Below are 16417 nucleotides of genomic sequence, written 5' to 3'. Positions count from 1 at the left end.
GTTCCCGTGTTTTACAGTTGCTATAGTTACAGGACAGAGCCATAGCTGCATTGTCACCCTGTCGTTGTTACACAGCAGACAGAAAGCGGCATTAAGCCATGTTTTTTTTAGAAAAGATTAGACTACTTGATCGGTTTTGGTTTCAGCAGTGCATCATTTTGCTTTTATTTTTTGGGTGGGGCATATTTCTAAGCAAGCCCTTACTGTGTTGTTTGCGCTACGATGTCCGTGGCAGGAAACCGACAACTCCACGATCTTCCGTATTCTCATAAGAGAGTCAAGTAGATGGCAGATGCTGACATAAGTTATATTTGCTATTTCTGTGATTCCCTTCTCGGTCTGTGCCACCACATCGAGACAAAACAGACTTTGCCGGTTTGAGTGTATCGCTGAATAAGTAATTGGATGACTCCCTTTCAAAACACCCAGTTCCTTCCGGTCTTTAGAATTCTGTGCCTGTTGAGTAGGGGTATTCTGTGTTTGTTTTACTTATTGTTAATTTAGTCTTTGTGCTGCTTGGGACTGAACTCAGGGTCCTGTGCATACTATGCCGGTGTTCCCACCAGTGAGTGAGACACACCCTCGGCCGGCATTATTCTGTTTTAAAATAACTCATGGCAGCCACGGTGCGTATGTTGAGGTCAGAGAGCAGCTCATGGGCCACAGTTCTGTCCTCCCGTGGTGAGGCTCCCTGGGATGGAAATCCAGTTTTCTAGCTTGGTGGCGAGCGCTTCCACTGGCTGAGCTGTCTCGGCTGCCCGTTACTCTATTTTTGAGGGTGAAACGTATATTGACAAACACCAGAAAATCATCAGTCGAGCAATGCTGAAAAATCTCACAGTAACTAGTCTAACTATTGACCAAGACTCCCAACCCTAAGGCCAGCACATCCTTTTAAAGAATGTTCTTGTTAGTTAACACACATTTTGGTTGTGTCTGTCATCCGGGTATGTGTGTATCAAAAAGCCAAGCACCAGCTTCTTTGACACAGTCCCAAGTGCTTCGCTGCAGAGAGTGACCACAGACTCTCTTGATGTGATCGCTTTTCTTGAATACAATTAAGATAAGGCTTTGAGCTCTCATTTCATACCCCTGTTCCGCTCAGCAACTGCAATGCCAGTGTGAACACAATACATGTGGCCAGAGCTGTGACAGGTGCTGTCCTGGCTACCATCAGCAGCCCTGGAGGCCTGGGACCATTGCGTCGGGCAACGAATGTGAGGGTGAGTACGCTCACGACTCGGGGGAGGAAAGGCTCCTGCTTTGTATGCTTAAGCTAGCGGCATCTTGATTGTTATGGCCATTAGCTAACTTGCTTTCCAGCATTTCAAACACTGCCCAAAGCTGCATGTCCCCTTCGTGACATCTAAGGGCTAAATTTAAGGACATTATGGATTCAGTCCTCCCCCCCCCCTCCAAGTTTCTTTTCCCATGTGATTGCGTATTATCTACAAATGTGAGGTTGGAATTAATTAATCATGGTGCTGGGAGTTGAGCCCACTGAAGTGCACCATGCTAAGAGATGCTCAGCCACTAGGCTACAGCCCCAGCTATAGTTACTTGGGCCAGTGCGATGCTACCTCGGCAGGTTAAGGCACCCGCCACCAAACCCAATGACCCGAGTTTGAGCTTTGGGACCCACAGGGTGGACGGCAACAACCAAACCTCTTTTTTGCTGCCCCTTGATCTCCATGTGCAGCTAAGGCCTGCACACGCCTCCCCCACCCCCCCCCCCAGACAAACACAAAGTAGTAAATAAAAATGCGGGTAAATTAACGAATATATTTTACTTTATCTCCCTCCTCGGTTTTTCACTTCTTTGTATGTTTTTATCTAAGAATGTATGCTGCATATTAATACATTCCTATTTTCAGTGTTTCTTACATGGAAAGTGGCATATTAATGCATGTCATCCTACAGAATCCATTTTTTTTAGCCATTAATTTTTTTTTAATTTAGCTTTTCCACATGTCTATTTCCTTCTTGCCTGCTTGTGTGCCTGTCATCACTCGCGTACCCGGTGCCCAGAAGAGGGCATCAGACCCCCACCTGGGACTGAAGTTAGGAATGACTGTGATCCGCCACGTGGGCATTGGGAATCGAATCTGGGTCCTCTAGAAGAGCAGCCAGGGCTTCTTAACATTTGAGCCAAACTCTCCAGATCTGCCCTTTAATTTTAGACCTGGGCCTCACAATTATTCAACAAGAGGACGCATACTCCGATCCTCCCATATCACTTTTTTTGAGGGGGCAACAGGGTCCCCTTCTCTAGTGCTGGTCAGTGGCAGACTCTGTCCTGCTTCAGCCTCTTCTCAGTCCTGAGGTTACATGTGCGTTACCGCTCCCGCCTGGTAAATTTAATTATTTTGTTAGCCATCTTTTTCTCTAGAATATTGCCTATGTGTTTTTGAAACGTATTTACTTATTCAATGTGTGTGGGTGTTTTGCTTGCATGTAGTCTATGCCTAGTGTCCAAGGAGACCAGGGGAGGGCATCAGGCCCCCCGGGACTGGTGGTTAAGAATGGTTTGGAGCCACCATGCGGGTGCTGGATACGGAACCCTGAACCTCTGGAAGGAACAGCCAGTGTCCTTAATCCACTGAGCCGTCTTTCTAGTCCTTGCCTGTGTCTTGTGGAATTATCTGTGCTAGAATTAAAAAAAAAAAAACACGCTTACCGCCATGGAGTAAGGGGTTCCCTTTAGATAGGACCGACCGCACTGTGCGTGAGCATTAATTGAGATATTAAAACATCCTCCTAGAATGCAACTGTCACAATAAAGCCAAAGACTGTTACTACGACGAGAACGTGGCGAAGGAGAAGAGAAGCATGAACACCGCCGGGCAGTACAGTGGAGGAGGGGTGTGCGTGGACTGTCAGCAGAACACCACAGGCATCAACTGTGAAACCTGCGTCGACCAGTATTACAGACCTCACAAAGTGAGTGTGCTGGCTCCCCGAAGCCGAGCTCCACGGCCTTGGAGGCAGGGGCAAAATCCCGCTCTCAATTGTGTTGACTTCTATTCTGAAGGACCTTCTCCTTTCTTTATACCTCCTGGTACCAGTATCCTCCAGATCTTGCTCAAAGTGGGAACGTGTGTGCATGGTTATCTGACTTGAACTTGGGGGTCCTGTGAGCTATGTGATCGCAGATAACTCTAGCTAGACATGTGCAGGCTCAGGTAACGGCTAAAGGAGCCGTAGCTGGTCCGCACGACGCATTCACTCAATCCTCCGCTGACTGACCTGTAGCCGAAGCCTTGGGTGGCTTGATTGTTGGCAGTGCTCAGCTGTGGCGGTTGTAGATGGCAGAGAGGGAAGGGCAACTGTGGAAACAAAGGGTGACACCTTGATGATTCTAACCGCTGTCACCATCAAAAGGATGGGTTTGGAGACTCTTGCTTGGGGACATTTTATCGTCCCAACACCAGCAAAATCTCTGCCGTGGTCTCACCTGGAACTGGAAATTGATGTCTTGACATTGTGGTGGTGGTTTTATTCTTCAAATCACGTGGTTATTCCTGGTGAGGTTATCCAGGACCCCTTCTGCCTTTCAGGTATCTCCTTATGAGGACCAGCCTTGCCGTCCCTGTGACTGTGACTCTGTGGGGTCCCTGAGTGCTGTCTGTATCAAGGATGATCTCCATTCTGATATAGCCAATGGTAAGAACTTGGTCTGATATCACCTGTGCAGCTGACCCAAGGAGTACGTGTGGGCTGTCTGCGTTGGGTACACTCGTTTCTGGGGTATGGAAACTTGAGGGCTTGATCCTGTGTCCATTCTCTAGTTCATCAAATGTTTATTATCCACTACGTGGGGCTTTCGGAGTCGCTCCATTCTCTTACTCTGGCTCCGGGAGGGTCATATTATTGTGTGGGTGTCATGTGACCCTTACAGCTCTTTATGTGGCAAGAAATATTTGTTTGGCTTCATCTCGTTTTTGTGTGTTTAAGCATTTGTCTATCGGCTGACGAATGGCTGTATGAAACCTGATGTCTCTGTTTACTGAGTCAGTCTAAAACGTTGACTGCAGCTGTGACATGCCCATTCCCCCATGGCTAGTGGCTGAACCTTGAATCTATCCTTCCCGTCCAGCTATTATGAATGACTCTTCTGTGGGCATCCACGCATAGTTACTTCCGTGGGTGTGTCTTACTTTGCTTCGGGATCAGGAGTGGAGTCGCAGGGTCACACGGTCGCTCTCCCTGTGGGTTTCAGTCTCAGCATATGTCTTTATACCAGCACCATAGCAAACTGTGGCTTCTAGGCCAATCTGCACCCCGTTTTGATTCGCGCAGGGAGAGCCGCGGGCATGTGCACACCCACTTGCGTGCATGTCACGCGTGGCCGTGTGAGAGCAAACTAGGCGAAGGAGGCTGCAGTTCACGCTTGCCAGGCCCCTGCTTTAAACCCGGAACTTCAAGCTGAATCTGTGCTGCTGTTTTCTCCCCCAGGGAAGTGGCCAGGTCAGTGCCCATGTAAGGAAGGTTACGCAGGAGACAAATGTGACCGCTGCCAGTTTGGCTACCGGGGTTTCCCGAACTGCATCCCCTGTGACTGTAACACTGTTGGCAGCGTGAATGATGACCCGTGCTCAGAGCCGTGTGTCTGTAAGGTAGGTATGGGAGCCAAAGAGGTTCCTTGGAGTCTATTCTGGGGTCCTCCATGCCTCTGGATCACACGATCAGGTCCTGAGCAGAGCAGGGAGTTCTCACGGCAAGCTGGTGCCCTTGGGTTTAGACAGGCACCTGGCTTCTTCATTTGAGGCACTTGTGGGTAACAGCCACGTATTCCCGAGGCATTTCTGAGACTCCGTAGATGAAGCCCAACACTGCATGCCATTTCCTTGCCTTTGGCTTAATTCTGTGGCATTGACTTCCAGCTTGCTGTTTGGAGGAGAACCAGGTAAATACCGAATTCCCCAGACCTCTAATGAAATACAGATCAGTTATCTTGAATTGCTCTTGAACGGGAATTGTGTAATTGTAGGAATGCGTATACATGGTGCCCGAGGAGGGTCTTATTTGGTCATTGGATATTAATAACCATTCCCCCGGAATTCATGGGATTTCCTGTTTATACCTTAAGTCTTATTCCCACGAACGCAGAGTCTTCAATGAAAATAAGCTTGAGTATTTATAAGTAAAACAAATAGCCATATAGCCCTCTTTAAATCCTAAAATGTTTGTACAAGTAAGTGTCTATGCTTGCAATCCCAGTGCCTAGAGGGGGCTCGAGAAGTCAAGGCCAGCCAACCTGGGTTACACAGTAAGACCTGTCTCAAAAAGAAAAAAAAAGGGGGGTATCTAAAAACCAAACAAAATACGAATATAAATAAGCAAATAACTTTGATGTAATGAAAGATTTTAAACAACACAAAATTTACTTCCAGGTGGTGACCAAGCCCTAACATCCGAGCCTTGTTCTTGGTCACAGAATCAGGCCAGTTGTTGTGGGTACCCCAATCGTAAATATCAGCCGCTTGGGGGTTCCCATGGACTCTGAATATTTATTGAATTGGGTATTTATTGCCGGTTTTTCTGTACCTCTCCTTAACGGTGTCACTCTCAAGTCATCTTCCTATGCCTCTCTGGATACATGGCCTCACCAGCTAACCCGTTTTTGTTTGTATAACTTACAGAAAAATGTTGAGGGAGAGAACTGTGATCGCTGCAAGCCAGGATTCTACAACCTGCAGGAAGGAGACCCCCACGGCTGCTCCGAATGCTTCTGCTTCGGTGTCTCTGATGTCTGCGACGGCCTCACGTGGTCCGTTAGTCAGGTGGGCAACTTCGAGTTGGGTAATAAGTGTGTCCTGGAGGCCCTCTGTGGCCGTGTTAGGAAGCCAGGAGGCAGGCTTTCCCTAACACACTCTCTTCCGTTTGGAGAGACCAAGGCGCCCCCCTCCTAAAAGCGTTGATGTATTTCCACTCTAATCCCCGTGTTTATTTCCACATACATTTTCTGGTCGAAGCGTTGGCTGGAATGGTGCTGCAGGACACCCCTTGTTTCCATTTCTTCTGCAGGACCCGCTTGGGGTCGTGTGAATTTTTTGTTTCAAAGAAGCTTGGAGTGGGAGGCATTCCAGTGATGGGAGCAGAGTGACCGCAGATGGCCTGGAATTATAAGGATTGCAGGCAGGGCTTAGGGTATGGGGCATTCTGGGGAAAGGAGTTTAAAGGGTTCAGTGTGTGACAGCTGGAGGTTAGAGAGAGGCTACTGAACTCTGGGCTTAGCCACTGCTGACCATTGTGGCCACAACACTAGGGGGGCTGTCCTCACCCCCGGGAAAGTCTTGCATTGGCAGTACAGGGTCTGAGGTTTTTATACGTTGTTTTTTTTTTTTCATCATTTGGCTATAAAGCAGGACCAACAATGCAAGGATGGTTAGAAACAGGAAGGTACTTTAATCACAACATTTATAGACTAAGCACCTCTCAGTAGGAGCAGAGATATTTGGGATTTTCCTTTTTGGAAGGTTTCCATTTGCAACTCCTGGATTTGGGGGCGTTTGTAGGTTAGGGATGTTGTAGTAGTTTCTTTGTTCTTATTAAAAAATCTTAACTATGTAGCCCTGATCTACAAGGTCGTGGTCTTCAGTTGTGTGTGACGGATGAGGGGCTGAGGTGTGTGTCGCATGCTCAGCTTTCCCGGATCCTCTGACAAGTGGGAAGTCCCTCGTTGTGTTTCAGTGACAACAGTCCTGTTAGCTCCGCCTTGAGCGCCACCTCGCTCCATCTGTCTCCTTGTTGCGACTCGGTGGAATCTAAGGTGACCTTTCTGCCATATTCTAAAACTCTCAACTATTTTTTTTTTAAGGTGACCAATATGTCAGGGTGGCTGGTCACTGACTTGATCAGCCCAAATACGATCCGGTCTCAGCAGGACGCGCTGGGTGGACGCCATCAGATCAGCATCAACAACACCGCAGTCATGCAGAGGCTGGGGGCCACCTACTACTGGGCGGCTCCTGAGGCCTACCTCGGAAACAAGGTGGGTGAGGGGAGGACCGGCGTCCAGCTGGAAACCTCAGGGCGCCCTGAGAGCTCGAAGCAGACTCACTGGCCATGAGTTGGCCGGTGTTTACAGCCTTTGTGCAACACCACGCTGGGCAATAGATCTCTCCCATCCTGGTTGGGGTCTCCACTGTGACGGCCTCTCATTTAATCCCTGGGTCAGGCCTTTACAGAGTGTTAGCTGCGTCCCCGCTTTGCCTAGTAACAGTGGATGCTGCCTGGTGGCCCACAGCTCAGTACAGGACACCCCGGAAAGTGTCTGCTCTGCTCCCCTGTTTCCACATCAAGGCAAACTGATGCTCGTGTGAACATCGCAAGTGACCAAAATAATGACCATTTTAATTTAAAGATAATGAAAGACAGTGGCCTACAGTGCTGGTGGTCCGGAGAGTTGATTTGTCAGAGCGACCCTTCCTAAATTATGCCCCGCCTCTCCAGATTCTGACTAACCAGTAAATACATCCAGGCGGTTCTGTTTAAAGTCACTCTGGTTTGTTTTAAGGTGACCTTGTGCTATAGTAATAGACTAGTCTTGTAGTTTGTAAGTGTCTAGTTAATTTTACTATTTTTTCCAACTTGTATATATATGTATGTGTGCAAATATACCTGCCTGCCTGTCTGTCAGTCTATCTGGGGAATAGGCTGTTGCTGTGTGGCCTTTCATTGACACTCTTGCCTCAGACTTCTGAAGTACCAGAGGTCTGAGTGTACACTTCCACATGTGGCCTGACTTGTGGATTATAATCGTTCGATATATTCTACTATAGGGTCCTGTCACCAGAGAACTTTTTAAAAGATCTCATGACTGTACCACTGCAGTCTGAATTTTATGACAGTCCCCAGGACGAAACTCTCCAGTATACACGAGTTGTCCCTAGCACACATTGACGGACATCCCTAGTATATGTTGTCTAAAGGGAGAAAAGCTCCCAGAGCTCCCTTTATATGACACATGTAATAAGTGAAATGAATATGGCTGCCCAGATGACTCAGCGGGCAAAGGTGTGCGCTGTGGAGTGTGGCCTGAGTTCAATTCCCAGGATCCACGTGAGGCGAGAAGCAACGTCTACAAGTTGCCCTTACATCTGCCCGCCCATGCCATGGCGCACACCCCATGCACAAAAAAATGCATTTAAATTTATTTTTAGGATTTATTCACTTTTTTTAACCTTTGATTTTTACCTTGGGAACTGTGAGGAGGAATATATATATATATATATATATATATATATATATATAGTGATCCTATACACTACATAGTATCCAATGTGCCTTTAGTGAATTTCCTCCCTTATTGCCGTCAGGATGGATGTTTCCAGGTGGATCCTAGCAACTGTCTCCCTGACTTAAGGATATAACTGCTATAACTGCTGTCCCCTGGTCCTCACCCTCTCGTTACCCTTCCAGCTGACAGCATTTGGAGGGTTCCTGAAATACACGGTGTCTTATGACATCCCTGCGGAGACAGTTGACAGCGGCCTCATGTCTCATGCTGATGTCATCATCAAGGTGATTGATTTGATTTGCGCTGATTTACTGTAAAGCTTGGGGTCTGGTAAGCGGCACACATGTGAACGTGTGTGTGTGTGTGTATGTGTGTGTGTGTGTGTGTGTGTGTGTGTGTGTGTGTGTGCTGACTGCCTCTCTGGTAACTCCGGATTGGGTCATACACTCCATTTCGTGTTTGCTGTAAGGATTTGGTTGCTGGCTACAGAGTTTTCATTTTGGTCACCAAGTCACATTCCAAATGTTGTTCTTCTCGATTTTATGTGCTAGGGAAATGGGCTTACTCTCAGCACACAGGCTGAGGGTCTGTCCTTGCAACCCTACGAGGAGTACTTCAACATGGTCAGACTTGTGCCTGAGAACTTCCGGGACTTCAAGACCAGCAGGGAGATTGACCGAGACCAACTGATGACCGTCTTGGCCAATGTGACACATCTCTTGATCAGAGCCAACTATAATTCTGCTAGAACAGCACTCTACAGGTATTGCCCTGGAAGGAAGGAAACCGATTTCTACAAGGGTACTGCAGTCCTGTCTTTAGTGTTAAATACTTCAAGGTTGATATGAACGTGAGGGATACAGTTAGAGGAAGTGTGCCTTCACACGTGTGATGTTGAAGACATGAGGCATGCGTGATGGCAAATGCATCTGGTAGGAGGCAGGCGATTTTAGGTTCAGAAACCGTCAGGTGCAGTGCTTTCAAGCAATGCTTACGGTGCCTGAACCATTTTGCCTCCATGCCCCTTCTCTCTCTCTCTCTCTCTCTCTCTCTCTCTCTCTCTCTCTCTCTCTCTCTCTCTCTCTCTCTCTCTCTCTCTCTCTCTCTCTCTCTCTCTCTCTCTCCCCTTCCTCCCCTCTCTCCCCTCTCCTCATCCCTCTGATGCCAATGGCCTTGGTCTTGCACCATTATTTTGAGCTACCGAATCTGTCCTTGCTCATTTGGTTACCTTGAGGGGGTCCGTTTATGGAAGACAAGTGTAAAAGTGGAAACCGCAAGGGTAGCCCCCAGTAAAACCCACAAGAAGATGGTCTCTGCGTTTGTGCTGAGACAGATCACTTAGGGGAAATGCTACCATCAGCCTATGGGGAGTAGCACTTCTTGAAAACAACTCTTGGAACATTGCCACAGAATAGTCACTGTGGCTGCCGGAGTGCCTGGTGGAGACCCTCTAGGTCCTCAAAGGCACCACTGGCCCGTTTCCTTAAACTAAACCTCTGAGGGGCCTATCTTCAGTGACTCGTGAGATGTCTTTTGCAGGCATGAGAGATAGATAACGTCTCTTGTCTGCTTGCAGGTTGGATTCCGTCTCTCTGGATGTAGCAAGCCCTAATGCCATAGACCTGGCAGTAGCCACTGACGTGGAGCACTGTGAATGTCCCCAAGGCTACACGGGGACCTCCTGTGAGGTACTGCTGGCCTCTGCCGGTCTCCTCCTCTCTTCAGTTTCTGAAGGGGAAATGCGTGCTGAAGTTGATGTGACGAACGTTTGAATTTTAACTTTAGAAAACTCCCGCATGGCTTATACTTTATTAAATTATGGGACTGTTGGGTATCATATTGTTTTAAAGAGTGCATCTCGATCTTTCAGAGGACCTAAGTTCAATTCCCAGAACCCACATCTGGTAGCTCATAACTGCCTGTATCTCTGGTCTCTGCCAGGACCTGCACTCTTGTACACACACATACACACACACACACACACACACACACACACACACACACACACACACACACACACAGTTTGGATATAAGTATTGATAATGACTGCTGATGACAGCACCCTGTGCATTTAGCGGAGCTCTAAGATCTTCCCATATTCTCCCTCATTACTCATGTGTCCTGACAAACAACTCTCATGTAGGGGAGACCAGCTGGACTCTTTCCAAGTTCACTGGGCCTTGGGGCTATGGGCTGATGTGCACAGGCTCCTTAATTCAGCTCTGCCACAGTAACCACATGGAACTGCTCCCAGGATCCCTGGGGAATATCCCAACCTGCCAATTGCATATAAAAGGTTTAAGTGGTAGAATATTTCTATACACCCCGGGAACATCATTTTTGTATACTTTATATCTCCTCTAAATTACTAATCAAAACCTAGAGCAATGGGAATGTCATGTAAAGGGTTGTTAAAGTATATTGTTCAAAGAGCAATGGCCAGAAAGATGTGTGTGTTTGAGGCAATTTCCTCTAACACATTCATGCATTGCTGTCTGAGTCTGTGACTATGGTCCCCGAGGACACGCGGCAGTCAACTGTATGCCTTTTCTAGTGTTTTTATTAAGCAGAGGAGTTCATTCTCTTACCAAACTCTTACTCAGAAACTGAGTTCAAGCTGATGCTTGTAGGAATGCATTTTTCCGCAGCACTGTAAGCTGCTTGCCTGTGGACCGACGCTCCCTAAGGGTAACCAGTTGGGTGGAGGCATCAGGGGACTTCCACGAGGTCCATGCAAAAGCCTGTGTTTATTATTTGTATACTTTAAAAACTCTTGCTTGGACCTGGTTGCACAGGCCTGTGATGCCAGATTCTTAGGAGGCTGGGGGAGAAGGAATGCAAATTCAGGATTTATCTGGGGAAGTTATCAAGACTCCAACTCAAAAGAAAAAATAGAGAAGGACCTTAGACTGCAGCTCTGTGGTACAACACAAATGTGTGCAGAGACCTACATTTAATCCCGAGTATACACACACTCACACACACGCACACACACACATGCACACACACACATGCACGCACACATACACACATGGACACACACATGCACGCACGCACACGCATGCATGAACACAAACGCACGCATGCATGCACGCACATATACATAGTATGGTTTCCCTGCTTGTGGAAACCAAGTGGTTAGCTCCTAAGTGCACTGCGAAGAAGTGATAGACTGCATGATACATGAAGGCACACACATGTTCACACGCACACACACACACACACACACACATACACATACACACACCCGTTTCAGGGGCTGACTACAGACTGGCCCCTTTCTCTTGCAGTCCTGTCTCCCCGGCTACTATCGAGTAGATGGGATACTCTTTGGAGGAATCTGTCAGCCCTGCGAATGCCACGGCCACGCATCGGAGTGTGACATTCATGGAATTTGCTCTGTGAGTTTTGACCTTGTGCGTCCCTCACCCTGACTTACTCGTTTGCCGTGTGCTGTGGACAGCGACTCCCTGCCTCAGCTCTGTCTCAGTAGAAGCCAAATTCAAGTGGGTGTCTCCAGACACCACCTGCTTTTTCTGTAACCCACGGCACATGTTGCTTTAGAGGGATGAGTTGGGCATCTTTAACCTGACAAATCCAGATTCTGAAGCTTGTCGACCTGTGACTTCCCATCATCAAGGAGAAGTCCCACACCCACTCTTTTGTGATGTATCAGTCAAAAAAAATTCATACTAAAGTATCGTGTGTATTTTCAGGCAGTGTGTATAAGGCATACACAAAACGTAGATTAATGTCATGTTTAGAGTTAGGTTTGGCCCTCAGGATACTGCTAACACATATTGCATACATAAACATAAGACAGATAGCATATACTGTATGCAGATGTACATTTCAAATACTAAGACCTTCAAAATTTACGAATCCAAAGCAGAGGCAGACTAATGCAACACGATAAAATCACATTGTGCCGTATACAAATTTATCGCCAGTTCAGCTGTTTCTGCAAACAAGAGCTCCTTTCACAAGCAGTGCGAGTTGGAACGGGGCTTAGCAAATGTGCAGTTAATCTTGAGCGTGAGCTTTGGGGCCAGCGCAGGGCAATGCCTGTCTAAGTCCAACCTCCTTCCCTTCTGCCTGTAGGGCGGCCACCCTCACCCCCTGTGTCCATTTGGATTCCCTGCTCAGGGAGTGTGTGAGTGTGAATACTATTAACCTGTGCCCCGTTGTCTGGGCAAGGAGGCCCCAGCCCCAGGTTCTTTAGTAAGAATGGTTGACTGAGTTACAGGACTAAGGATAAGTAATTATCAGGCCCCAGGAGAAGGTCCAGGGCCTGACGCCCTGGATTCTGTGCTTTCTCCCTGCTCACTGAATGTCTGTTCTGTTTGTGGCTCTATTCTGGAGGCCAAGCACACACCTCAACTGCATGAGGTGTCATCTGCTGGGTGTCTCAGTGCCTCTGGGATGGCTTTCCTTCGGAACCTGGCTCCAATAGCTGCCGGAGGTTGCTGCTCTTTTCACATGTCTTCTGACGCGTGCATCTGCCCAGCCCCCACCCACTCAGGCCCCCAGGCTTCCTGCCCAGCATTTGGGGACACATTTCTAGTGGGTAGCACAGTTAAAGATAGTCTGCACATAAGGATTCCTTGTGCTTCTTTAAATATATAGCTGTAGAAATATGTATCAAGTAAGTTAAATGTGCATGGACTGTAGTCAACTACCAAATACATTAGATACATAGGAACTGGTGCTGAATGAGCCACACGTATTTAGTATGTCTGGCAACTACTCTTTCATGCTCCATTGTGTATGTAACACACAGTTTCTGGAGTTATATAACCACGTTTTTTTAGAAACTGTTTCAGACTTAGAGGGAAGCCATGGCATACTAGAGTGCCCCTGGGTATCTTTGTCAGTGCTTCTGTTGCTGCGAAGAGAGACCATGACCACGGCAACTCACACAAAGGAAAAAAAATCTAATTGGGGGTTGGCTTACAGTCTCAGAGGTCCAGTCCGTTGTCATCGTGGCAGGACGTGGCGGCGTGTGGGCAGACGAGGTGCTGGAGAAAGGGTTAAGAGTTCTGCATCTTGATCTGCAGATCACAGGAAGTGAGCTCTATCACTGGGCTTAGCTTGAGCACAGGAGATCTCAAAGCCCACCCCCACGGTGACACACTTCCTCCAATAAGGCCACACCTCCTAATAGTGCCACCCCCTATGAGCTTATGGGGCCAATTACATCCAAACTCCCACACTTAGGGAACTTGGCCAGCATCGCAACACTAAAATCTCACACGACTGTGACGTTTGTGCTGGTAGCACACCATTCACCGAACAGTGTGCTCTGTTCCTATCCATCTCCTTCCCACTCCTGCCCATTCTCTTTTTTAGGATTAAAACCAAGAGTCCTCTGGCTTAGCAAAGCCTTGTGTCCCTTCCTTCCTCTCCCCTGTGGTAGCTCACCCCTTCTGGTACTCTTCAAGAAGGCCGGTCTCTCTGCTGAATGGCCTCTGCTAGGTTTTGTCTCATATGATGCTTCCCTGTGACTTCACTGGGACTGGACATTGGGACACAAGGCTGTGGGAAAATCATCCAGGAGACCACAACACAGTGTAGCTTCTAGGGGTAAGATAGTGTCTGCTAGCCTTTTCCACCACATTACTATTTTCCTTTTTAGACAAGTAATGTTTTATAAGGGAAATGGGCAGAAATAAATATAATTTAGATGAGAGTTGAAGGAAATCCATAATCTTGCATAAGAGCAGGGCTGTAGCTCGGTGGTTGAGTTCTTGGCCCGGGCCCTACTGTCTTGTCTCTCCCAATGAAAGAAGAAATTTCTCTTTCCAAGAGAGGTGAACGCTCTCACCCTCTGGCATCCAGACCACCAGCAGCATCAGTACCTAGAGTGGCCCACCCCCAAGGAAACGATGAGACGTGACAGAGTTGCTAAACAGTTTAGACAAATAGAAGGGAAGTTCAACCTGGCCCTTGGATGAGACTGCACTCTCCAGAGGCTTGTGTGGACATGAGAACACAGTAATAACTTCAAAGGAGCTAAGAGAGAGTTTATGCTGGAGCCGTGAAACCCAGTAAATGGCAGCCCAGGAATGCAAACTTAGGCTACTCCAAATCCACACTCTAGTGTGGTAATAGAAGTTTGTATAGTATCAGAGGGAAGTCTTACATTAAGGCCCTTTTCAAATATGCTTGTGGAAACACTAGACAGATGTGTGATAACTCAGTGGGGAATTCTCTGCTACAGTCCCAGCTGCTGTCTGCTGACCCTCTTAGACCTTTGGTTGATGGAAGCTATCAGTCTCTTAAGTTGATACATTCCAAAAGGTTTGACCTGTTAGTCACAGCGACGTTAGGTCAGACATAGAAGTTGATAAGGTGTGGCTGTTAAGGGAGCTGAAGATAGCCCAAGATAAATCATTATTAGACTCTGGGTCTGCAACATTCCAACCTCCCCGCTGCCATCAGTTCTTATCAGCAAACCCTTGAAGAAGTTTCTTTCCCTGAACTTCCATTCACACACGTTGCAGATGCAGACAAGCATATTACCCAGTACTTTCAAAACCAAGTTGCATTTGTTTAGTACAACACGATTAGTTCAAACATGTAGCATCTTGCCAGGTCTCATTGCATTTAAAAAAGAAATGCATTTGGGCTAATGATCAAAGCCAAGATCATGGGTGGGAATAGAAAGTAAAAGTGAGACTAAGATTGCCTCCCCAAATGCCCAAGAACAAGATGGGTTTTGCCTGAGAGTTTGTTAGAAATGCAGACCGAGTTTCCACCTCTGAAAGACTGGATCCAAACCTACAGCTCACTCCCAGTCTGTGTCTACATCTGAGGTAAGTCTGGCCTAGGATAACTCATTTTAGAAAATCTGGTGCAGCCCTGGTGTCGAATGGAGGTGATACAAAGTGTTTATAGTTCAGAAACTAAGTTACTGTGTGGAGACATGTCCGCCTCAGGAACTGTAGGAGTGTGTGTGGTGTAGAAGTAAGTATCCTATTCAAACTGATGCATGAAAAGTGACCGAGGATAGAAAATGAATGGCCGCAAAGACACGTCCCTGAGACAAGCCCCCCAGGTACTAGCTTGGAGGCCCAGGGCAAGTGGGGTGAGGAGAGGCTCGGGTGGCATGAAATACAGGGTGGGTGTGTGAGGAAGCTGAGTCAAGAGAAAGAGGAATGTGAGGGAGGCCCAGCAGCTCCTTGAAGCCGGAGCCTGAGCAGATGGCTGGCCCCTCCCCGCCCCGGCCCCCGACCTTGCTCACCTGCCCTTCCCTGCTCGGCTCATCGCTCATCCTCAAGGGGAAAACTCCATTCCCTGAAACGTGTCCCATGCCCAAAGTTACTCAGGCCTCATAGAAAGCTGACCTGTAAGCTAGAAGATGTTTATGGGACATAGATGGATTTTAGATTAATTCCTCTCGATGGACATAGGTGCCCTCTAGAATCAGAAGGCTCTCCCGGTCCTATGTTTCTGATGAAGGATAACGCACAGGCTCCCACTGTAGCCTCAGCGCCCATTGCAGCTTTCCCTAGTCACTCCCGCTGCCTGGCAAACCCTTTCATTTTTCTGGGAAAGGGTTAACTTCGCCTTCAGTTCCGAACCCTTGTTTCAGATGAGAATGTGAGCAGTTTGGCATGTGCCCTGGTATGCAGGTTTTTTTCCTTTCCTTTTTTTTTTTTTTTTTTTACTGCCTGGCTCGTGGTTTGCTGACTTGGTGATAACTTGGAGGTTTTCTGAGCTTCTAGACCTAGTGGGTTTATAGTTTTATCACCTGCTTTTAAAAGTCTTGAATTTGGAAATAACTTCAGTTCATTTGTTCAAAAACAGAAGTCATGACGCCTACAATTCACCCATTTGCTTTATGAGTCTCACGCCTGTCTCGCCACACGGTGGTTGCTCCAGCCAATCAGATCTTTGCTCAAACTAGGGAGTACATTGAATGCACTACGGCCTGCTATCCCTAAACCCTTCAGTGTGCATACCTCAAAAACAAGGACCTTAGTGCCATGATAATCCAGAGTGAGCTGACATTAATATTCTGCTTTTATGATCTACCATCCTTTTCTAGTTTTGTCCATTTACACAGCTGTGTCCCATATAGCATTTTCCTGACCTTCCAATGAGGTCAAGTGTTGAGTTGTTTCGTATGTCATGACTCTTTAGGACCCTTTAACCTGAAGTATTTCCACAGTC

At 47.4% G+C, this 16417-nt stretch overlaps 1 protein-coding gene across 1 annotated transcript in view; it reads left to right on the top strand.

Annotated features, from left to right (window-relative positions):
* Lama1 (laminin subunit alpha 1) overlaps nucleotides 1-16417 on the top strand; it is a 126745-nt gene that overhangs the window by 47760 nt on the left and 62568 nt on the right. Inside the window, exons 7-16 of the mRNA XM_040752891.1 lie at nucleotides 1106-1223; nucleotides 2762-2940; nucleotides 3558-3663; nucleotides 4456-4616; nucleotides 5643-5783; nucleotides 6821-6994; nucleotides 8425-8526; nucleotides 8794-9005; nucleotides 9819-9930; nucleotides 11533-11643. Coding sequence (XP_040608825.1) covers nucleotides 1106-1223; nucleotides 2762-2940; nucleotides 3558-3663; nucleotides 4456-4616; nucleotides 5643-5783; nucleotides 6821-6994; nucleotides 8425-8526; nucleotides 8794-9005; nucleotides 9819-9930; nucleotides 11533-11643 — 1416 coding nt within the window. The remainder of the gene's footprint in view (nucleotides 1-1105; nucleotides 1224-2761; nucleotides 2941-3557; nucleotides 3664-4455; nucleotides 4617-5642; nucleotides 5784-6820; nucleotides 6995-8424; nucleotides 8527-8793; nucleotides 9006-9818; nucleotides 9931-11532; nucleotides 11644-16417) is intronic.

This window comes from Mesocricetus auratus, unplaced genomic scaffold, assembly GCF_017639785.1.
Source record: "Mesocricetus auratus isolate SY011 unplaced genomic scaffold, BCM_Maur_2.0 Super-Scaffold_100010, whole genome shotgun sequence".
NCBI classification, from domain to species: Eukaryota; Metazoa; Chordata; class Mammalia; order Rodentia; family Cricetidae; genus Mesocricetus; species Mesocricetus auratus.
Note: the sequence above shows the minus strand (reverse complement) of the source record. Positions and strands in the feature narration are given on the sequence as shown.